This window comes from Mastomys coucha, unplaced genomic scaffold, assembly GCF_008632895.1.
Source record: "Mastomys coucha isolate ucsf_1 unplaced genomic scaffold, UCSF_Mcou_1 pScaffold3, whole genome shotgun sequence".
Lineage (NCBI taxonomy): Eukaryota > Metazoa > Chordata > Mammalia > Rodentia > Muridae > Mastomys > Mastomys coucha.
This window is the reverse complement of record NW_022196909.1, coordinates 10,442,617-10,467,208: the sequence shown is the minus strand read 5'-3', so window position 1 is coordinate 10,467,208 and position 24,592 is coordinate 10,442,617. Positions and strand designations below refer to the sequence as shown.

Sequence of the window (24,592 nt, the reverse complement as noted above, 5' to 3'; positions counted from 1 at the left end):
AAGGCACTGCAACTTTCTTCTTCCACCTCCTTCTCTGGGATCAACCATTCAGGAGGAAGCAGGGTGCTGGGGCACAGCATCTTCCCCAGAGATCCACAGGGGTGTGACCAAGGAAGGGATCCTGCTGACCCACAAAAAAAGTGGAATTCTCCAGCACCAGATGAGAGCAGCCCACACCCACACCCCTGCCTATCTTCCTGAGAGCCTATGCTCGAGTCTCCATGCTCGGCAGCTCCTGAACCCCCCACCCGAGAGAAGCCCTTACCACTGCAGGTAATTTCTTACACAGCAACAGACAATCTGTACAAGCCAAAGGACAGAACTCTTGCCAGCTTTTCTACTCCTTCCGCCCCAGAGAAGGTAGTGCCTATCTATTTCAGCAGAACAGGAGGGCAGGGAGCTCAGAAGGGAGAGCACTGGTGGGCACTGAAGGGAGGCTCTTCCTCATGAAGGCTGTTGACCCTACGACAGAGAACAGATGGTCACTAAGATGTTAACACCTGTCTTGCTCAGAGGGGGGTGGGAATGGAGGTGACTGGCAGATTAGGGCATCGCACATCTCCACACAAGGCTCCAGCTGTGAGGCTCTGTACACACCCAGAGGTGAACCCCGAAACGGGCTCTGCTTACTAGAAAATGGCTCATGTACAAAGTTGCCATCATTGGAAGCTTATTTCTTGTCTTGTGCAATTCTCTTACAATGCTGATTTACGGAGGTCAAAGAACGAGTAGCTGCGGCCTTCAGACAAGGCTTGTACCTGGAGATGAGGGATCCTGGCAGAGGATGCAAGGCTGGAAGGCTCCTGCACCATGAAGGGGACACTCCAAAGAATACTAGAACATGTCCACTGACTGAGGGGAGGGGAGGCGCACATGCAGACTCCCCAAGATGGCAAGAAAGGGAAACAGTTCCTTGCTCAGCGCCCACGGCTCAGATCCATTCCCAGCGGTACCCCAGGAGGAAGCCGTCTGCTGCAGACAGCTGAGGAAGCTGATGCTCTTCTCTCACGACCTCCTCACTCCAGCAGGATTCAGAGTCCACAGGAGGCACCGCCAAGTGTGTGAAGAATCATGAGCCTTGCTCCCGAAGAATCAAGCTCCTGGGTACGAATGAGGTCCTAAACAAGCTTCTTAGCCCAAAGACAGCACAGCTTAAGTTTTTCCAAAACTCCAAAGGAAATGAAATTTGGAGTTTAATTAAAAAACACAAAAGATACATTTAACAGAGAAATAAAACTCTTGTGATTATCACCTTGGAGACTCCAAGAACCCCCAAGCGTTGGAGACCCCCAAGCTTATTCCTGAGACAGTGACCGTCACAGAGGTTGCACTCCGAGCTATTCACATTGTGTAGCAGAAACCAGAACCAAGGTCTGAGCATGTCCTTTCTTTTTCCTAAAGTCTTCATAAAAGAGGGCCTTTCCATGGTTCAAAGGAAAACCAAACAGCTTTCTTTCCCAGCCAATGGGGACCTGAAGTCTACTGAGAGGGCTTACTACAGGCATCCAATACAACCAGACACTCCCAGGGCACCCCAACTGCTTCACTGTCTCTCTAGGAGGATGGATGGATGAGCCTGTCTGTCAGAAGCCTCTCTCCTGGGATCTCCATGTGGACCACAGTACCAGGAGAGTGGGATGCAGGGGAGGAAGAGAGGAGAAGAAGAGAAAGAGGAGGAGGGGGGAGGAGGAGAGGAATTTTATTCAATAGCTCATGGCAAGGTAGACTGGTCCAGTTTCACAAAACACCCATTCTACACTCCAGGTAGCCCCCAAAACTCGAGGGCACAGGAAGGAGCTATGGGAGACAAAGGACAGTGACAGCAGCGGACTTGCCTACAAACATTTTTTTTTTTCTTTTTAAAATAACCTTCCCAACACTGGAAGATGTTTTGTTAAAAAAAGTTGCAGTTCAAAATTGTACTGAAAACTCATCTAAAAATAGGTCTGTAGTCATCTTAAAAATAAAAGTTCTCTCTCCTCTGATAAGGAGAGACAGATATTATCAGATACCAACATGGGAGGCATCTCTGATGTAGATTTGGAAAATGGCCCAGTGGAAGAACCAGAAGGAAAAGAGTTTAAGGAGAGAGGGAAGGATGGATGATGAGAAAAGCGAAGAGACCCGGGAGGAATGTACTGTCTTAGCCTGTGCTTCTCTCTCGGCAGCCAAGCACAAAGCAAATCCAAAGTAGGGGAGAAATGTAAGAGGAAGTCAACTTTAAACTCAAGGTATAGTAACCTGCAGGACACCCAATCTACTAAGGTGCACCAGGTTTCAAGACCATGACCCCCGAGGCTGACTGCACCATGGCTGGGGCCTCTTCTGAGGCCCCGGATGTATTCTCAGGTGGACCGTTGTGACCAGGCTGTACCCACTAGGTGCAGGCCAGGGTTGGCACTTCTGCTCTGGGAGCAGACAGAACTCATGGGTAGACACTGCCTGCAGGATGCAGGTAGAAAGAATGTCAGACAGGTAAAGACCAGCTGGTCACCAAGGGATCACTTCAGGAGGGGCTTAAAAAAAAATACCCGTGCCAATTAATTAGGTAAAGGAATGGGGGGATGAGCTATCACACCTAAGACAAGCCAGAAGCCTTCCTCCCAGAGAAAAGGGGAGGTTGGTGTCACACGTCCCAGGAATGCAGCAGAGGTGCAGGAGGTACAGGAGCTGTGCTCCAGTGCTGAGGAGGACAGACGTCCCCCACACCCAGCGCTCCATCAGCGGTAGGCTGCAGGGAAGGACAGAGAGCCAGGAATAGCAATGGGCACTAAATGTCCTTCACCCCAAGCCCTGCAAGCAGAGGTGTTGCCTGGAGACTGTCCTAGACTTGGGGCAAGTCTCAGGAGGGCAGGGAGATTTTTGGGAAATGACCAGGGAAGCTACAGGGATGGCTTTCATGTGTGGACTGGTCAGCTCCACAGAATAATCCATGGGCTTATTCATCAACCTAACCTTAACTGGGCAGAGGGGAGGAGACAGGGGAAGATGTGGTTGGATAGAGCACATCTCCCATTATTTGGCACCCAGAGGGGGCAGGGGGATTGGAGCTTCTCTGCACACTGTGTTCCTACTGGCCCAGTCAGGTGCACACAGGCCGCTAATCGAGGCCTCCTTCGACACTGCAGCAGTCAGATGTCCATCTCAAACTGAGCCTCATCCCCTGGTTAGAAGGAAAGAAATTAAGTTTAGTATAAAAAGAAACGGCAAAGCAAACCAAGTCTTTCTCAACCTGCAAAGGGTAAAACTAATAGAATCTGTCCCATACTCTGTGGCCACCAACACCTACTCCTGAGAGCAATACTTAACTCACACTACTCAAATTCAATATTTAAACATCTCACTTCTTTTCTTTCGGGTGGTCTATCTCATCTGGGGTGGGTGTGGAGAGGCTGTGAACTGACACTTGCAGCGGGTGGCGGTCGGTGGCTTACACCCTGACTCAGGCACACAGGAAACTAAGGAAGGAAAACTGCTGCAAGGTGGAGGCCAATCTGTCAGCTCGGCCAAGAGTGAGACCTTGGCTCAAAAAAGACAACCCAACAAAACCAAATAAAAACCTCAATTGGGGCCTGGCGGTGGTGGCGCACGCCTTTAATCCCAGCACTTGGGAGGCAGAGGCAGGTGGATTTCTGATTTGGAGGCTAGCCTGGTCTACAGAGTGAGTTCCAGGACAGCCAAGGCTACACAGAGAAACCCTGTCTCGGAAAACAAACAAACAAACAAAAAAAAACCTCAATTGGAGCTGCAATGAGCACAAAGCACAGAGACTGGGGTGAGTGAGATGTGAGCTCACCTAACCTACTATGAACAGCTCCCAAATAATGTTACCCTGGGAAGAAATCAAGCCCCCCCCACACCCCCACCTCCAACAGGATTTCTCTGGGTTGCCCTGGCTGCCCTGGAATTTGCTCTATGAACCAGGCTGGCCTCAAACTCAGAGATACACCTAGGATTAAAGGGGTGAGCCCCCAGGCCCTGGTCATGTCTATTTTCTAAGGCTGGTGGGGTGTATGTGTGCATGTGCACACTGGTTCACTGGAGGTGGAAGGGGAAGCATGTGCACAGTCAGCCTCCTGCAGACACTGTCCTAGTCCACTTCTGGGTTACCACCCTGATTTGCTATTTAAAAGACAGCGTCCACCTAGGTAGGCCCGGCTGCCTCACAATGATCTACCTGTCTCTGCTTCCTGCGCGCTTGGACAGAAGGCATACACCTGGCTCCATCCCCTGATTTGATTGTTTTTTTCTCAAGCAACTAGGCGGACACTGAAAGCATTTTAGTGCATGTTTAGGGGAAACATCAGACATACAGCCGAACGTCAGCTGTGCGCTGATGAAGCAACATCTCCAAATCTACAGAATACTGACAGTCCACCCGAGCCCTCCGCTCAGCCTGGCCCCTCACCAACGGCGTGCTTCCTGTCGTGATGGTTCAGGTTGTTCAAGTTGTTCACTTCCACTCTGGAGTCTTCGATTAAGGCGCCAGGACTGGTGACTCCAGGGATATTGGGCAGATGGCAAGGTGGGGTCTGTGCCATGGGAGAATTGCGGCGGTCCAACAGAAATTTTCGGTCATAAATGATACGGGTTCCTGAAACAGGGAATTTCAAATAAATGAAGGCACCAACACAAAGACCACCGAGGCTGGCTGCCTGACGTATTCTCAGGCAGACCGCTGTGACTAGGCCAGCGTTGGCACTGCTCTGGGAACAGACAAGAGTCACAGGGTGTCCCAGAGTGAAGAGGACTCTGCCAGCAGGATGCAGGTAAGAGAAATGGCAGACAGGCAAAGACCAGTGGCCACCAAGGAATTCCCTTAAATGCTACTTAATTCTTAAAAGTGTCAACTCTGCCAAGAGGCGAGTCTACCCTCTTCCCCATGAACAGGGTCGGGTGCTCTGCCTACTAGTTCTCCAGCACCACTTCTTCTAGGAAGCTCCGCCCTCCCTCCCTCCCTCGCCTCCTACAGGACTGGTGCCGTGTACCAGCCAGTCTACAGACTTCAAGCTCCACAAGCCAGTGTGTTGTATTAATGACCAATATCCTAACATTTCAAATTTCAAAACAGAGTTTGTGCTTTCTTTCTTTCTTTTTCTCCTCCTTCTTTTAAAGAAATTTAACCTGGGTTTGATTTTGGATCTAAATCTTGTTTTAGCTACTGACCTACTAGACCAATAACTTAACTCTCAAAAGGTTTTTTTTGTTGTTTTTAAATAATTTACTTATTTTTATTTTGTGTACACTGGTGTTTTGCCTAAATATATGTCTGTATGAGGGTGTTGTTGGAGCCCCTGGAACTGGAGTTACGGACAGTCGTGAGCTGCCATGTGAGTACTGGGAATTGAACGCAGGTCCTCTGGAAGAGCAGGCTCTTAACTGCTGAGCCATTTCTCCAGCCCCCATCAAGGCAATTTTCCCAATGAAAGAATAAGCAAGAATAAACAAGTATGTGATAAAGCAGACAATCAACTCCTACAAAGGCTACCCAGGCAGCTTGGAGGCTGGCCTCCTCTCTAGAGAAACAGAACACCATATTCCTTCAATATGGACCTGAAGGTTGGCTTAGCAGGTGGAGGCACTTGCTGCCCAGCCTGGCCACCTGAGTTCAATAGCAGGTTCGCATATGTTGGAAGGAGCCTGGTGAACGGGATTTATTGTTAACTTACATATGGATGTTTTACCTGCATGTCTGTGTGTGTGTTGAATGAACTGAGAGGTCAAGAAGTACTGGATGTCCTGGCACTGTAGTTACTGATGTTATGAACCGCCTGGAAACAGAACCAGGTGCTCTGGCAGAGCTTCCAGTGCTCTCGAAGCAATGAGCCATTTTTCCAGCCCCAAAAGTTGTCCTTTAACCTCTGCACACATTACCGAAAATATGAGCCCATGGCACACACATAAAATAAATAAATTCGGTAAACCAAACACCCCACTTCTAGTTAGTCTCCTAAGGTTCACATCAACTACGCCACACAGGATCCATGTTACCTGACAGAAGTAGGAAAGCTTGCTGCTCTTACAAGAGCTCCAGGTCAGCCTGGACTACAGCACCAGACCTATCTCACTATCTCCTGCTAAAAACAAAGAACTACACACCCGAAGTTCCCAACTCAAGTTGCAACAGACACACATTAAGAGGGGCAGAGCATGACCAAATCTACAGAGAAACACAAATCAATACTACAAGAGACGGTGCTGGCCAGGGTAGGAAGAGCCATGCATTGCTGGTGTAGCTCACAGGGTAGAGGTGGTATGGAAAAGGGGATGGACGGATGAATGGTCCTCAGATGATTACAAACAGCATTTCTATAGAGTCCACCCATCCCACCTGGGGCATAGCTCCAAGGAAATGAAATTGATAGCTCAGAGACAGAGTTACAGAGTCACTCATAATGACAAATTCATGGTCTATCACAATTGTTGCAGGTTGGGGTGAGGTGCAGGACAACTGCTACCAGTGTGGGGTCAACCTGAGCTAACCTTCTTTCCAACCTTCTGTAGGAAAAGATAAGAATGAGAGCTAGTCTCAAAAAGCCAATAAACCAAGCCAGATGCGGCAGCACATGCCTTTAATCCTCTGGGAGAAACTTGGGAGGCAGGTGCAGCTCTGAGTTCAAGACCAACCTGGTTTACAGAGTGAGTTCTAGGACAGCCAGAGCTACACAGAGAAAACCCTGTCTTGAAAAAAAAAACAAAAGTAGGGACTGGAGAGATGACTCAGTGGTTAAGAACACTGTTCTAGCTGGGCAGTGGTGGCGCACGCCTTTAATCCCAGCACTTGGGAGGCAGAGACAGGCAGATTTCTGAGTTTGAGGCCAGCCTGGTCTACAGAGTGAGTTCCAGGACAGCCAGAGCTACACAGAGAAACGCTGTCTCGAAAAACAAAACAAAACAAAAAACAGGAACACTGTTCTCCCAGAGGTCCTGAGTTCAAATCCCAGCACTCAGTATCTGTAATGGGATCTGATGCCCTCTTCTGGGGTGTCTGAAGACATACCAGACACACTCATATACATGAACTCAGACAGGCATCTGAAACATGAGCAATGAGACACTGTAGATTGTAGAAGAATGAGTTTGACTAAGCATTTGAGAGTTGCTGATGCGGTACATATTTGTCATCCCTGAACCCAGCATGGGTTACACTGTAGGTCTGATGCCACCTAAGGATGCAATACAAACAGCAATAACAACAAAGCCCCCTGGCTCTCTTCAGCTATGCTCTGTGTAGATGAAACTGTTACACTCAATGGGCAGTGCCAAGGTCCATCCTGTGCTCCTCCAGGTTCCTCTCAGGTCTCAACCTCCCCAGCACTCCGTCCACCACACTGTGCTGCACAGCTCCTCTAGAACTGTGGTCACACAGCAGATAGCTAGCTACCCCAGCTAATGTTCCCCTCTAACCTGTGGGAAACCCATGATCTGCTTACTATCATGCTATGACTTGACGGAACGTGGCTATAGGGCAAAAGGCTGTAACAAAGGGGAAAAGCTTCAGCTGATTTGACTCTACACTTGCCTGACACACCAACTTTTGACCAACATTTGTGGGGTATAACGTTCTGATTCATGTGTATATTAGGTAATTATCAACTTGGGGATATCTAGCACATTTACTACATACATTTCTGTCATATTTATTTTAAGTGTATGAGTGTTTTGACTACATGTATGCATGCATGTGGGCATGTGTGTACCTGGGGATGGTTGTGAGCTGCCACATGGGTGATGGGCACTGAATCTGGGTCCTCTCCAGGACCAGCAGTGCTCTCAATGGCTGAGCTGTCTACCCAGCCCCCATATCACTTTATTTTGTGAGACAGAACCTCCCTATGCACCCCTGCTGGCCATGAACTCAAGTGTCCTCCTGCCTCAGCCTTCTAAATGCTGGCATTACAGGTAAGCACCCAAATGTCCTTTTTTTAAAAAAAAGGATAGGGGCTGGAGAGATGGCTCAGCAGTTAAGAGCACTGACTGCTCTTCCAAAGGTCCTGAGTTCAAATCCCAGCAACCACATGGTGGCTCACAACCACCGGTAATAAGATCTGACCCCCTCTTCTGGAGTGTCTGTGTACTTACATATAATAAATAAATCTTTAAAAAAATGATAGTATGCATGTATATACCAGGGGTCTTTTCTTTCTTTAAAATATTTATTTATTTATTTATTTATTTATTTATTATGTATAAAGTGGTCTGCTTGCATGCATACCTGCAGACCAGAAGAGGACATCGATCTCATTACAGATGGTTGTGAGCCATCATGTGAGTACTGGCAATTGAACTCAGGACCTCTGGAAGAGCAGCCAGTGCTCTTAACTTCTGAGCCGTCTCTCCAGCCCCACCAGGGGTGTTTTCTGTTCTCTTCTACCACGTGGGACCTAGGATTGAACTCAGATCATCAGGTTTGTCAGAAATCACCAAAATTTCTTTTCTTTTCTTTTTTGGTTTTTCGAGACAGGGTTTCTCTGTATAGCTCTAGCTGTCCTGGAACTCACTCTGTTGACCAGGCTGGCCTCGAACTCAGAAATCCACCTGCCTCTGCCTTCCAAGTGCTGGGATTAAAGGCATGCGCCACTACTGCCCGGCAAAATTTCTTGATAGTACATTCAAATCCTAACTATGGCTACACAATAATCTAATGTGCTGCTATAATTATATTCATATAAATGACAGGATAGAGGTCCTTTCTTTTCTGAGGTTTTGCTGTGTTTACAAATTGCTAAGTGGACAATTTCAAAGATTTCTTAAGTTTCAAATAACTTGCATTAGGACAGCATGGTTTCAACTATCCTCAGTTACTATTGAGCTCTTCCTATTCCAACTTACAAATGACGCTCACCATAGGGAGGAATGGAGGAAATCAGCAGCGGGGTCTACTGCTCCCTGCAGTCCCCAGCATCTGGAGCACCTTCTAAAACCCACCCCTGGGTGGGTCGGGAACATGTCAGTAATGTGTACTCCACATCTGTTAACCGTTAGGAATGACACTGGTTTAAGATCTAGATATCCACGTACAGATTATGGTGCGGACAGCCATTCTCCTGGAGCACGCCCCAACATGGAATGGCCCAATCACATGCTGACCGGTTGCAGATCTGTTTTCCAAATGACCTCAGACTTCACACTCCAGTTGGCAGTGGGAAGGTGCCAATTTCACACAGTGCAGCTGAAAACCTCCAGTTTATTCTTTATAGTCTGAATACAAACACACACAAACTTTATAAAAATATACATATGCATACATACATACATATATGTATAGCCCCTTGATGGTTCGCTATTCTCTCCAATCTCTCTCTTTCCCACCCCAAGTCCTGAGGATTGAACCCAGAGGGAGCATGTGTATGTGTTACAGGATGTCATTCTTTAGGGCATAAAGAGAACTTTTAAAAAAAGATTTATTTATTTAGTTAGCTAGTTATGGTTTCTCGAGACATGATTAAGATTTATTTATTTTATGTATGAGTACACTGTAGTTGTCCAGACACACCAGAAGAGGGCATCAGATTCCATTACAGATGGTTGTGAGCCACTTTGTGCTTGCTGGAAATTGAACTCAGAACCTCTGGAAGAGCAGTCAATGTTCTTAACCATTAAGCTGTCTTTCCAGCCCCATAAAGAGAATTTTTAAAAAGAAGTTTCTAAGCCGGGCAATGGTGGCGCACGCCTTTAATCCCAGCAGAGGCAGGCGGATTTCTGGGTTTGAGGCCAGCCTGGTCTAGAGTGAGTTCCAGGACTGCCAGGACTACCCAGAGAAACCCTGACGGGGTTGGGGCAGGTGGGGGGAGAAGTTTCTAAATTCCTGGCTGTCCTGGAACTTACAATAACCACCATCATGCACATGCACACACACACTCAGATCCTAAATACTAGACTCACATGTGTCACTACTTCAGGCCCTGGTATTTGTATGAGATCCAATGTATATTTGTTGGTCTGTTTGTGCTTTTGATATCAAGTCTAAGAAATGACTTAATCCAAGATTATGACCTTCGCTGCCTGCTTTTCTAGGAACTCTACCCATAAACTGTGGGTCCAAACAGCCTCTGTGTGCGGACACACAGCTGTACTGTAGGCACCAATTGCTGAAAAGAGGTCCCATTTGAATTGTTATGGCAGCTTTATTGGGAAGGGAGTGTGCGTCATGTGCTTGCATGTATCTTATGTTTGTGCTTGTGTGTGTTGGGCAGGCACACTACTCCTGGACTCTCAATTCTTTCCCACTGATAGACATGCAAATGCAAATCAAAATCACAAGGTTTGAAACCAGGAGATTAGAGTCCTCCAAGTCTATATTTTTATTTTTGACAATCACATGGCTATTTCAGGTCCCTTAGAGCTCCATATGAATTTCAAGATTGCTCCCAAGGATGCCAGCTTTGATTGCCTGTGTGCACCATCTCTTGATCTATCCTTGGTAAGTGCCTCTCCATTTACTTAGGGAGTCTTGAATTTCTTCTAACATTAATTTTTAAACTGCATTTTATTCATTCAGCACATGTGCATGTACATACACCTATGTGTGTTTGAGGGCATAAATGCTATATGGTGCACATGGACATGTGTAGAGGACAACTTGGAAGAGTCTGTTCTCTCCTATCACGCACATCCTGGGGATAAAGCTCGAAGTCTGGCAGCAAGCCCCTTCTCTGCTGTGCGACCTCATTAGCCACTTGGCAGTCTGGAGGCACCCAACCCCCTGCTGCACAAGTCTTGACCAATTTTATTTAGTTGTACCTGCAGAGCCAAATTATTACCTTGCCAGACCAAATTATTGAATTTTAGCAGGTGAAAAAAATTCACTTATTTGGTAGTTACCTTCTCCATGAAACACACACACACAAAAATAGCAAGCAGCATGTTAGTGATTAACAAACATGTGATCATTTCAAATAACCAACTACTCTAAGAAAAATGTTAATTACTAGAAAAAAATTCTTTTACTTCCTAGTGGATACATCTGTGTTTATTGAAAGAATCAAAGACAATCAATTAAAAGTTGAAATAGTCCATGTCCCTGACACACATTAACTTGAAGACATACTTTGAGTGTGTGGAAACAGGGTCTCACCCTGTAGCTTGGGCTGGCCTTGAACTTACAGCAATTTGCCTAGCACACTTGGAAGTCGTAGGTGTGCAGTGTGTGGACTGTAGACTAACTGGGTGGAGAGCCAGCATGAGCAAGGCTGACACAACAAAGAAACTGTGTTCGTGTTCTTCAAGCTACAAAGAACAGGACTAACACTGCCAGGGCAGGCAGCAGAGACCATGAGAAGGGTCCTTCAAGCTCAACCGAATGATGGGTAGCTTGGGCACAGTGAGCACAGCCTCTGCTGGGCTTGCCCTCCACTGTAATGCAGCTTCAGCATGGGGAAGCAGGCAGGCAAAGACATTTAAAAGAAACAAGACTCAACAAAGTGGCTCACCGGGGTAAAAACACTTGGCTCACACACCTTAAGCCCGGAGCTCAATCCCTGGCCCCCACAGGTACAAAGGTATGTTTACAAGAGCGCAGGTGTCCAAGGAAGCCAGGAGGATCTGCCTCTTGGAGCTGGAGCTACAGGCAGCCGTTAGGGGCCGATGTGGTACTGGGAACCAAACCCCAGTTCTCTGCAGGAACAATGCATGCTCTCCACCACTGGGCCCTCCCTCTAGCTGTAAGTTCTGGCCAAGAAACCAGAAACAGACAAGCAGCAGGCAGTGACTTTAATGCACCCACAGGCTGGGTCTCCCTCCCCACCCGTTTATAACAGAAGGTACAGAGCCATGTGAGGGACTACAAGGAGTTTATGCCCCAAGCTTGAGAAGTTTTGTCTGCCTGCACCAGAGAGCACAGAGGAAAATGTTTTTACGAACATGTGTTGTTCATAGAGGCCCTCAATGAACAGAGCTAAAAAGTTCTGTGGCTGACAAGCCAAAGAAAACTACCAGCTGCCTAAGCCAGAAGCTCCTGGGAGACCGGTGGTGGCCAAACATTTACTTTGCATAGCCACCAAATCCCTAAAGTATTAATAAAACCTGTCGTTGATATAACTGTTTTTATAACGAAAGGCACAGTGGAGCCTGAGGCCCTTTGTCATAATGTGACTAAGCGCTGTGGTAAATGGGGACTTCCAATGTTCTGTAGATGGTCTACCAAATCCTTTAAGCCCATGTCCCACTAACAGGGAGCAAGGCCCCCAAACAAGTAAGTACTCAAGGATGGTCCCCATCTGATCACTGAGTGGCAAGAGAGGAAGGGCTGTGTCCTACTGGGAAGGTCCATTATTGGGGAGACACTGGAGAGCAGCCCTCTTTACAGACAAAGAAAAGGTGGTGACACAGGAGGCACAGGACAGCATAACTAACACAGGCACTCAGGCAAATATGGTTTTCTCAAGTCTGGGTAGCAAAGGAAGCTGAATCAGGTGTTTTTTTAATGCTAACAGCAGAGCCTGGGGAATGCAGACCAGGTGGTATTCACTTGCCTGGCAACCACTCTGCAGAAGCATAAACAGGGCATGGTAGTACATGCCTGTGATCCCAGCACTCAGGAAGGAGAGGTAAGATCTTAAACTCAAGGTCAAGAGACCTTGTCTCAAATCAAAAAGAAAAAAACAAAACCCAGCTAATACCTAGTCCAAAATGGCTCATGACCTGTACATGAACCCAGCCTAGGGGGGTCTCTGGAAATAAGTCACCACTCATTTCCACTGCCTGGCAGCACGACTGGACCCTCACACGGGAATAAATGTTCTCAGCTGCAAAAGTGCAAGCTGAGTCTCCCAGGTTGAGGTCTTGATAGTGCTAAACCTAACTAACTACTAACTACCCATCACTGCAAGCCACGAGGGGAAAACACACAGTCAACCCCAAATCTAAAGAGGCTCATCCTCAGAACCGAGAGTGACTTAGCCAGAGCACTAGGCTGACGTGACACTGGCAAGCCTTAATATACCTTAAGTAATAAAAAACAAGTCACATGATAACCTCAATAAAAGACCTGGGGCCGCTCTCGCTCTCTTGCCTTCTTGCTCTCCCTCTGTCCTCTCTTCCCCCTCTTCCACTCTCCTCCCCACCCTCTCTACGTGCTCATGGCCAGCCTCTACTTCTCTAGTCTCTCCCTCTTTTTCCCTTTCTGTCTCTACTGCCCTCTCAACTCCCCTCCCCATACCCCGAATAAAATCTATTCTACATTAAAAAAACAAACAACAACAACAACAACAAAAAAAAAAGGTCTGTGGCCAGAGTGCTTAGTATTCAAGAGGCCTTGAGCTTTGATCCTCAAAACCACCCTTCCAAAAGACCACTAATGTTCTTTCATGATGATTATATCTAACAGACCAGGAAGAGAAGTCGATTGCATCAACTTCTAGTAGAAAAGGCACCTATAAGAACCCCAGCTAAAGCCAGGCAATGGTGGTGCATGCCTTTAATCCTAGTGCTTAGGAGGCAGAGGCAGGCAGATTTCTGAGTTCGAGGCCAGCCTGGTCTACAGAGTGAGTACCAGGACAGCCAGGGCTATACAGAGAAACCTTGTCTTGAAAGAACAAAAAAAACAAAAAACAAACAAACAAACAAAAAGAACCCCAGCTAACATGCTTAGGAGACTGCTTTCTCGCTATGATCAACATGCCGGCACCACACTGTGGGCCCTACCCAGGAGAACTGGGCAAGAAAAGAAAACCAAATACACATCTAGACAAGGATAGAGACCTTCAAGTGCAGATAACAGAAAGCCACAGGGCCAGAATTGCATTTCCCAGTTTATTTTTGATTATTGAGGTTTTTGCCTTCTTAAGCTACTCACTGAAATGAACAGATTCTATTTATCAGGACATCTGCCACAGGAATCTATAGTCAATATTAAAATGGAAAAATGCTGCACGTCTGAAATTCTAGTTTCAAGCTATGGCCTAAGAACCAGGGGAGGCAGTCTGTGAAAACGAGGCTCTTTGTCATGCAGCCGTGGCATGTACTCGGGAGGCAGGGGCAGCAGGATCTCTGTGAATCTGGGGCCAGTCTGGTCTACAGAGAGTTCCAAGACATCCAGGACTACACAGAGAAACCTTACCTGAGGGTTGGAGGGAAGGTTCTTGCTCAGAGCTGGTGGTAAAGACCTATAATCCCAGCAACTTTGGTGGCTGAATCAAAGAAGAATGTTCAAAGTCAGCCTGAGCTACAAAGTGCCTTTCAAGGCTGACCCGGGGAACTTAGTAAAATCCTGTCACAAAAATGTGAATCAACCAATGAGCCAATCAATCAGAGAGTTCCAGGTTCAGTGAGAGACCCCCTTCTCAAACACTAAGCTAAGCACAGCAAAGGGACACACTCAATCATTCATCTCTCCACACTCTAACACACACAACCAAACTAGGAACACTAAGGATGGGCAGCTGTTGATTGACGCCTGATAAGGAACAAAACCAGGCCTTTGCTTCATTGTTTGTGATCTACTGACCTCAGACCCCCAATGCTGGAATTACATGGGCCACTGCATGCAGGTAAAGAATACACAGGGTTTTTAGGGTGCTTCAAAAACCAAAGTAAGGTTGGGTGTGGCAGTACACACCTTTCACCCCAGCACTCAGGAGGCAGGGGTGGGCAGATCTGAGTTTGAGGCCAACCAGGCATACATACACATATTGAGATCGACTCAAAACAAAAACAAAAAACAAGCACAAAGAAAAGTGTTGGTCTTTACCTACAAGTCTCAACAGAGCTTAGGCCCTATAAATAGAGAGTAAAGCTCTCCACAAGCATTTGCTCATTCTAAAGACTTGAAGCTAGGAAGCCCTGCCACTCACCAATAAACTCACGAAGGGCCCAGGACCCTCCCCTCCCACTCTGTAGCTGGGGAGCAGCTTTCTGCAGTAACTTTCCTGTCTGATCTGCAAGGCTTTACACATACAAATTACTAAGTCTACAGAACTCACAAGTATACAAAACCCCTCTGTGAAGCTGCCTTTAGGACTCCAGTCCTGGAAAGGTCTCCGATGATGACTGGCCGATGCCACTTTCCCTGTCCCCTGAAGGCTGGCTGGCAGGCAGAGGAGGGGCTACCTTCCCTGTAACCCCTCGCTTCTCTGCCAGTGTTGCCTTGGTAAGAAATGACCTTGGCCTTCCGCAGGCTTGCAAGCCAGTCCCCGTACATCCAGCAGGAAGGCTGGTGAACAGACACCCTGGCAGGTGAGCACATAGCTGAGGCTATGGAATGCCACTCCATGGCAGTCTGTGTTACCAAGGAAAGTAGTTACCACCTCCCTCATTCCCCGACCCCGTACAAGGCAAAGCAATGTGATATGCATCTCTCACTTAGAATAATGGAGTGTTCGCTGTGGCTAAGGACCAAAGTTAAAAAACTGATCTCTCTCTGAGAATAAAACCTAAGTGTGGCCATCTGAGTTCAGATCCCCAGAACCATGTAAATGCTGGGTGTGGCTCTGCATGGGCCTGTATTCCAAGAGCCTGTTTTGTTTTGTTTGGGGGTGGGAAGGCGGTGTCAGTTGCTAGAATGTGCTGTCTAGTTAGCCAAAACCACCCAAACTCAAGGTTCAGTGACAGATCACATCTAACGAGGATAGGTAGAGAGGAAGCAATGCTTTACGCTGGCCTCTGCATGGGTTCACGGGGGCACACACAAGAAACAGAAGAGAACTGACGTTAAAGGCATTGTGTTGGCTCAGAATGGGCCAGGCTGACTGAGAGAGCAGCCTTCTCCCCCCACCCTTCCAACAAAGGATCGGCTGAAAAAGCAGGTCCCCCAATATGCTTCTGATACAGCTCACTTTAGTCTAAAGGGGAATGTTTTCCCTTCTTCAGGCTTCATTTATTTCCAGATTCTTCCAATGGTCCTCAGGTAACTCTACCTTGGGACACCAACAGCAGCAGAGAGGCAGGAGCCACGGAACGCAGGCCACAGCGATTGGTGGCTCTCTGCTCCTGCGTGTTCTTTCCCATAGCTGAAATGTGATTAGGGAGCGGAGCAAAGAGGAAGGCTAAAATGGGTCACTATAGCTCTGCCTATTCCCCAGAGAAAGATGGCGCCAGCCAGCATTCCAGAGGTAGAAATGTCTCAAAAGGCCTGCCAACTTCCTTTCCCAGGAAGGTAAGCATCTAAGTTGGTGGAGGAAGAAACTAGGCAGTCCTATGGACTACTGAATCTGCAGCTACCCACTGACATTAATGGGCTGGCAATACTAACAAGTTAATTTCCCTTAGGGGTCTCCAGCTACCCTGACTGGTGGATAGGAAAACTCGACTACTGGAACAAGCTCACCTTCTGTGGAGGCTGCGGGGGTGGCAGCAGCAGCAGCTTCTTCTAGAAGTACCAACCACTCCCCATTGCTCCCTGAGTAGACAGTAGAATATGAAGCAAGCTTTCTAGCTCTCATTAACAAGCAGAGTCCCCTTATACCCGCAAAAGCAGCTCAAAATGCCACAGTGAGTGTGCTTTCAGCTCTCACTTTCAAACCAGAGGAAAATTTTAAGACACCTTCCAGGTGGGCTTGGTTACTATGGATCCCCACCTAATAAAGAGGTCTTGCCCCACCAAGGCCAAACTTACAAAGCATTCAGCAAATCAAATGTGATCCAGGAAAAGCCCCCAAGGGTGTGGCACTTCAGATTTCAGATACGCAGGAAGGAAATGCACCCCTTTCCCTTCTCATTAAAGAGACTCCAGATCCAAGCCTCATGTTTTCAGGCCTAAAATTCAAGTCAGTCACTTGGCTATGCTTGGCTATGCTGTTCCAACTCCAGAACTACAAGTCAAATCCTACCCCGAGGCCTCCATCCCTTCCAAATCAAGATGTGGGGCCCATGCAGAGGGAGGACTACACTTAATGCTTTACCTTTTTTGTTTTGTTTTTTGGAGACAGGGTTTCTCTGTGTAGCCCTGGATGTCCTGGAACTCACTCTGTAGACCAGGCTGGCCTCGAGCTCAGAAATCCACCTGCCTCTGCCTCCCAAGTGCTGGGATTAAAGGTGTGCACCACCACTGCCCGGCCTGGCTTTGAATTCTTGATCCTTTCTTTTCCCCTACAGGCCTATGCCACCTGCCAAAGTCTGCTGTCTTGTTTCCTGCGAAGTGCTAACCACAAAATTCACTGAAGACCTTATCAACCACTGAGATAAAATGACTTGGTGAGAAGTAAAGCATCCACTAGAGGGCAGAAAATTTCCCAAGCAGGAAGCACTGGGATAGCTCAGAGGTAAAAGTGCTCACCACACAAGTCTGATGACCTGAGTTTGATCCAGAAACCCCAGTATTAGGAAATCAAGAGTTGCCCTCTGACCTCCATTGGTGAGACAGCACATGAGCACATTTGGGTATGCTCACACATACATACACACACATCAATACCAGTAAATAGTTTTGTTTTGTTTTGTTTTGTTTTTAAATGAGTGTACATCTGTGTAACATATGCCATGTGTGCAGATGCTGGTGAAGACGAGATGAGAATTTCTGATCTCCTGGAGCTGGAGCTACAAGTTGTCCAGTGTGGATGCTGGGAACTAAACTCAGGTCTTCCACAATATTGGCAGGCACGAGCCCCCTCTCTCTAGCCCCCCAAAAAGCCCACCTTAAATTCCAAAAGGGGAAAAAAAATCAGTAAGCACTGTACATCTCTAAACACCATGGAGCTAAATGCTATAAAAGACTGCCCAGCATGCCATTTTTAAATCTGGCATTAGAGAGGCAGAGGCAGGTGGACGGCTGAGTTTGAGGCTGGTCAGGGCTACATAAGACCCTGTCTCAAAAACCCAGCTCAGCTCCAAACCCTACAGTACCATCTTCTTACAACCAGGAAGCAAGTCGTCCTCATCAAAATTCAAAGACTTGCCAGGCATGATGGCCTTTAGTGGCACTGCTCAGGAGGCAGAGGCATTTCAGTGAGTTCCAGGGACAGTGAGACCCGACCTCCAAAACAACCAACCATGTATAGAAGCTCTGTAGAGGCAGTGACTCTGTAGTAGGAGAGTAAATGAACGAATATTTCCAGGAGACCTTCCCAAGCATCTCAGAACTGATTCAAGCTGCAAGACAGCTTCCATCTTTAAAGCAAGACCGGGATACTATATGCCTTGCCTACTTTTGAAAGCACAGCAGCTTGGAGTGTGAAATATGTCCACAGAGTTTTCCCTCTCTAGAGCTTTCCCCAGGAGAACAAGATTAATGTATAGATAAAAGGTTTGCTTCCTCCCCCAAGTAAATCAGAGCTAAATACACCTGTTACTGCCTGTGTGCTGAGCTGCTAGAAGCACGGGCACTTTACTGACAATACCACAAAGACCTCTGGAGTAAATTACAGACCTCTCTCCGACACCTTAGAATTTTTTTTTAAAGACATGCTCTTACTGTGTAGCCTTGGCTGTCCTGGAACTCCTTATGTGCACTGGGCTAGCCTTGAACTAGATAGAGATCAAGGGGTCTCTGACTGGCCAGTGCTGGCCGCTAATCTCTGTTTCTTAAAAGTTATCTGTTCAAGTGGAGGCAATTCCATCCGGGGCCGACCAAGATCTTTCCTGATTTTTGTTACACCAGATAACACACGTCAATAAATTCCAGCACTCAGGAGGCCAGTAATGCAAGAGCATGGGTTTGGGATCACAAAAAAGAGGTCCAAGGTAGTACGGGCCATGTGGAGAAACACTGTTTCAGGAAAAGCAAGTGGAAGGAAGGAGGGAGGGAGGGAGGGAGGGAAGGAGGGAGGGAGGGAGGGAAGGAGGGAGGGAGGGAAGGGAAAGGAGAGGAAGAGGAAGGAAGATTAAAACATGCTGGAAAAGACCAAATAAGAAAGCTGTCTTCAGCAACTTAAACCACTACCCTCTCACCAGATCTCCACTGCCTTTCCTTAAACCTGGCCGGCTATCCTTAAGGAGAGCAGCTTCCAGCTTCCTCTTGTCTGGGCCACTTGGAAGGTCTTTCAGGGCATTTATACTTTTCTGCCATCCCTTCTCTAGACCGGCCTGGCTGGATCCTCTGCCAACTTTTCTCCTAGATGTTTGCTTTGCTTTTTTTTTTTTTTTTTTTTTTTTTTGCCCCCTTCCTTGTTTGGTTGGTTGGTTTTTTGTTTGTTCTTTTGAGACAGGGTGTGACACTGTAGCACAGGCTGTCCTGAAACTCATTATGTAGCCATGGCTGGTCTTAAACTGCTATTCCCCTGTCCCTTCTTGTTGGGGTAGTAGGATCACAAACCTAACTACCACACACAGCCTTCTGGATTGCTGTCTCTTGGTGTTGGCAAGGTCCCCTTACTCTGTGACATCCAATTGCACAAGATTCCAGGATGGCCAGGCCCAACTGCAAGTGATTGATTGGTTAGGAGTCCTGCCTCGTGATCAGCGATCTGTAGACTGCAGGGGCAGCTAACCAAATCTTCACCGTCTAGCTGAAGCCCAGCCCCCGTGGTCACCAAAAGAAGGCAAAGTTCTGAGATTAGGAACGGAAAGCTAGTTCCCTTCATTAAGGCACCAACGAACCCCTTCTCCAGGCTCCTCCCTCTTAAAGAACTGCCCAGAACGGAGACAAACAACCTTTGCGCTTCCTCCTCTCCTGACCAATTCAACGTGCTTTACCTCTTCTCCAGGGATAATAAACAGTTCCCGGCCATGTTTTGAATAGCAACTTCAGGAACCTTCCTTCGCATCGCCTCTCTCCACCAAGTCCTTTCCCTAGGATCATGCAACCCAACCCGACTAGTGTGTGCTGTTTGACAAAGCACCTTAAAAGCGGCTCCTCGAAAGCCCTGATCTGAAATCTGACAGCGCCTCGACTAAAGCCCTCAACTTCTCTTGGATACATAAGGTGCTATTTTATTTTACACTTGTGGGAGTCAGGACTCCCCCGGCCCTAACCGGTGATGACTCCCCCAACCAAGTAAACAATGCTGTCAAGGAGGTTAACCCTGGGCGAGGCAAGCAGAGTGCATGCGAGCCTCGTCTCGGGACTCTTAAGCTCAGCCAGACCCAGTCATCTTACGCTTCCGCGCCAGTTCCGCCTCCCCGACGGCCCTCCCCGAAAAGCCCGTAGGGAGAGCTCCAGAGGCAAACCCCCGTGCAGAGTGCACGGTCTGCAGCCCGCCGTACGGGCCGCGGAGAGGAAGCTGTTGGCCGAGCATGCAGTGCCACGCGCCAGCCGCGATGGCGGGCAGGCCGGGCGCGGCTCACCTCCCGGCGTCGTGGAGAACAGCGTCCCCCCGGGCGTGGTGCAGTAGTCCTGAGGTAGCTGCGCTGCGTCGCTGATCGCCACGGTGCGCGTGGGGATGGCGCGGCTCTGGCTGGGCTGGTGGCCACCGCCAGCCGACGCGGACATGGCTCCGGCGCGGGCTCAAGGCTTTGTGCAGCGGCGGCGGGGGCGGCGGCGGCGGCGGGGCCCGGGCGGCTCTGGCTCCTCACGCGAGGCTCTCGGCTCGCCCGCCCTCGCTGGGTCGTCCCGCTGCGATACCGCTCCCGCCGCTGCCGCCGCCGCCGCCGCCCGGTCCTCCGGCCTCCGCCTGCAGCCTCAGCAGCAGCAGGAGCAGCAGCGGCAGCAGCGGCAACGATGACTACCGGAAGCGGGCGAAGGCGGGAGCAGGGGGTAGTAGAGGGAGGGAATATGGAGGCCGGACATGACGTCGGGGGGCGTGTCTGGAGGAGAGTGGGCGGGTAGCTGGGGGCGGGCCTGAGGTAGACCAAGGCTAGAGGCAGAGGTTGAACCCGGAAATCCGAGAAAAAGGAAGTGGTGAGGGGTGGAGCCTTAGGGGCGGTGGGCGGGACTTGGAGGGGCGGGGCTAAGTTCAGAGAACAGAAGCTGAGTGTAGGTGATTAAGGCAGGCCGAGAAAACTTGTTTGTGGTGTGTGTGTTAAGTGTCAACTAACCAGTACTTTCCTGGTGCCTACTTCAGTTTCCCATCTATATCTAACCATTAAAAGTATAACTCGCCCGACAGTGGTGGCGCACGCCTTTAATCCCAGCACTTGGGAGGCAGAGGCAGGTGGATTTCTGAGTTCGAGGCCAGCCTGGTCTCCAGAGTGAGTTCCAGGACAGCCATGGCTACCCAGAGAAACCCTTTCTTGAAAAACAAAAAACAAACAAACAAAGAAACAAACAAAAGCTGACTTGAGTTCAATTCCCATCATCAACATTAAAAAAAATTTTTATTAAAAAGTCCAGACATTCCAGCACATGGGAGACAGAGGCAGGTGGATCTCTGAGTTCCAGGTCAAACTGGTTTACAGGGTGAGTTCCAGGACAGCCAGGGCTACGCAGAGAAACCCTGTCTCAAAAAAATAAAATAAAATAAAATAAACAAAAAACAAAAAAAGAAAAGGCAACAACAACAACAAAACAAAACCCATGGCCATATAAGAAGCATCCCCATGCTGTGGAGAGCAGAGGCTGGAGGTTATAACTGGGGCTTGATGGCTTCCACCCCAGCTCAAAGTTCAGTGAGACCCTGTCTCAACATGTCCTGGTTACATTTTTTTTTCCCTTAACTTGACACAAGCTAGAGTCATCTGGGAAAGCAAACCTCAATTGAGGCAGCGTCTTCAACAGATTGGTATCTTAGACAGTCCTGTGGGGTGGGGCATTTTCTTTTTCTTTTTTAGAATTTTATTTACTTGGGTTTTTTGTTTGTTTGTTTGTTTGTTCGGTTTTTTTTTTTTTGATTAGAATAGAGTTTATTCTGGGCATGGGGAAGGGAGTTGATGGAAAGGTGTGTGTGGGGGGAACCTGCCAAAAGCCTGTGGAGAGAGAGGGAAAGGGGAATGGGGAGAGAGGGGAAGGAGCAAGAGGACAGAGCAAGAGGGCAAGAGCTACTTATGTATTTTTTAATGTAGGAATGTTCTGTCTGCATGCCAGAAGAGGACATCAGATCCCATTACAGATGGTCGTGAGTCAAGATCTGGTTGCTGGGAATTGAACTCAGGACCTCTGGAAGAGTAGCCAGTATTCTCGACCACTGAGCCATCTCACCAGTCCATGGGCATTTTCTTGTTGATGATGTATAGGGGAGGCTGCCATCCTTGTGCGTGCTTTCCTAGATGGTAGAAGAAGCAAGCTAAGCGAGCCAGGGAGAGCAAGCTAGTAGGTAAGCAGCAATGTTCCATGGGCCTCCTTCACTCCTGCCCTGACTTTGATTCCTAACAGACGATGAGCTTCCCTCTTCGAGTTGCCTTTGCTCATGGTTTTTATCACAGCAATAAAAAGAAAACTAGTACACGAGGCGGCAAGGGGGAGAATGGAGGAACAGGACATCAGCATCCTCCTATGGGCTCCGAGCTCAAACACAACATAACTCACAGACACATAATCACACAGTCACACGTTATCACACACAGTCACAGACACACACACATACACATTCAGACACACTTACTTAACACACACACACACATATATACACATAGAAACACACCAAAACCAAAGTGTGGTGGTTTGTATATGCTTGGCCTAGGGAGTGGCACTATTTCGAGGTGTGGCCTTTGTTGGAGCAGGTGTGTCACTGTTTGTGTGGGCTTTAAGACCCTCATCCTAGCAGCCTGGAAGTCAGTCTTGTCCTAACAGCCTTCAGATGAAGATGTAGACCTCTCAGTTTCTCCTGCACCATGCCTGCCTGGATACTGCCATGTTCCCACCTTGATGATCATGGACTGAACCTCTGAACCTGTAAGCCAGCCCCAATTAAATGTTGCCCTTATGAGAGTTGCCTTGGTCATGGCGTCCGTTCACACCCTAACTAAGACACAAAGTAAAGAAAAGAAAAAGTGTGTGTGTGGGGTTAGGGGGTAGATAGTGCTAGGGATGTGGCTCAGTGGGTGAGTGCTTATCTACTCGGATTGGATCCAGTCTCCAGCACCGCATAAAATGGGTTTGGTGGCAAACACTTGTAATCTCAGCACTGGAGAGGCAGAGGCAGGAGGATCAGGAGTTGAAGGTCACGCTTAGCTGCATAGTGAGTTTCAGGCCAGCCTGAGATACAGGAAACCTTGTCTCAAAAAAAAAAAAATATAGTGGATCCTCAAAAGCTTTTGTTAGTGTGGGTTTCCACTACTGCTAATCAGTGTATGGCAAATTAAAACCTTGATGGTTTTAAAGATTTCATTAATTCACTCAACAAAAACCCATTACATACTGCTCTCATACCAAACAGATCCATTGTAGATATAATTTAAATTGTTTTGTTTTCTTTTTCTTTTTTCTTTTCTTTTCTTTTCTTTTTTTTTTTCGAGACAGGGTTTCTCTGTGTAGCTCTGGCTGTCCTGGAACTCACTCTGTAGACCAGGCTGGCCTTGAACTCAGAAATCTGCCTGCCTCTGCCTCCGAAGTGCTGGGATTATAGGCATGGACCACCACCGCCCGGCTATAATTTTAATTCTTTATTGAAAAAAAAATTCCCAGTTTCTAAAGCAAAATAATAATAGACATTTTATTTTTGCAAAAACATGAACACCTAGCCAGAGGCGGCTGAATTGACCTGAGTGTTCCCCGTTGCAATGTCCTTTCGGTCAAGTTAAGAGGCAGCTCAGCTCCAGGCAGTGGTAGTACACACCTTTAATCTCAGCATTTGGGAGGCAGAGGCAGGTGGGTTTCTGAGTTTGAGGCCAGCCTGGTCTACAGAGTGAGTTCCAGGACAGCCAGGGATACACAGAGAAACCCTGTCTCGAAAAACAAACAACAAAAAAGAGGCAGCTCAGCTTCCCAGAGGCGTGTGCTGCAATGGGAGGTGTCACAGTCCTCTAGACTACACTTTGAAGGCCCAACTCTGTGCTTTATTCCCATTCTGTGAGTGAGGAAACTCAGGCTAAGACAAGTGAGGGCTTAGCCTAAGGAAAGGGCCACCCACCATTTCCCTATTCAAAAGGCAGACCAGTGTTTAACACAAACAGAAGGGTTTGGGGGCTGGGCTAAGGCATGCCATGGGCCTGATTTCCTGATGTCAGCACTTTGATGCAGAAAGTAGAGTTCTCTGCCTGCCTCCGAAGTCTAGAAAGCCCAGGACTGGGGATCAGGAAGACTGAATTTAACCTTGCAAAGCCATTATGACTACCTGTGGGTCCAAAGGAGGGGAAAAGTTAAGATTCTAGTTTTGAACATCTGGAGGGCTAGCCAGACATTTGATTTATAAAAAGAAAAAAAAAAATACTTTTCTTTGATTCTTTTTGGTTTTTTGTTTTTTGTTTTTCCTTATAAAGGACAACATTTAAGTGGGACTGGTTTACAGTGAGAAAGCCAGGCTGACTCCATGACAGGCTTCAAACTGGCAGTTCAGGAGACTAGGCTTAAATCTCTCTTTCCAAGAACTGGGCAAGTCCAGGCAAGTCCAGGCCTCAGAAGCTGCCCCATCACCTGGCCTAAGGCAAGGACAATGGGTCAGCAGCTGTTTCCAGACCTCCCCAGTGTTGTTTCCAGCCCCACACCCCAGTAATGTCCCGTGGAGATGGACCCAGCAGATTAACATAGAGGTCACCTACCCCGGAGTTCCCTAATGTGCTTTAAATCATGCCTGGAAGCTCACTTGGTTGTTTCTCTGTATTAGTAATGGGAGACCCCAGCATGCCGGACTTCTGCAGAATAAAACACTCTTGGGGATTACGTACTATTTGAGTCTAGGGTATCATT

At 47.9% G+C, this 24,592-nt stretch overlaps 1 protein-coding gene across 1 annotated transcript; it reads right to left on the bottom strand.

Moving 5' to 3' along the window:
* Window positions 1-665: 665 nt before the first annotated feature.
* Eif4ebp2 (eukaryotic translation initiation factor 4E binding protein 2) lies at window positions 666-20,560 on the bottom strand. Its single transcript, XM_031347530.1, has 3 exons — window positions 20,158-20,560; window positions 4,409-4,594; window positions 666-3,163 (listed from the first exon to the last, which is right to left on the bottom strand). The coding sequence occupies exons 1-3, from the start codon at window positions 20,300-20,302 to the stop codon at window positions 3,132-3,134; spliced, it is 363 nt and encodes a 120-aa protein (XP_031203390.1). The 5' UTR covers window positions 20,303-20,560; the 3' UTR covers window positions 666-3,131.
* Window positions 20,561-24,592: the final 4,032 nt, after the last annotated feature.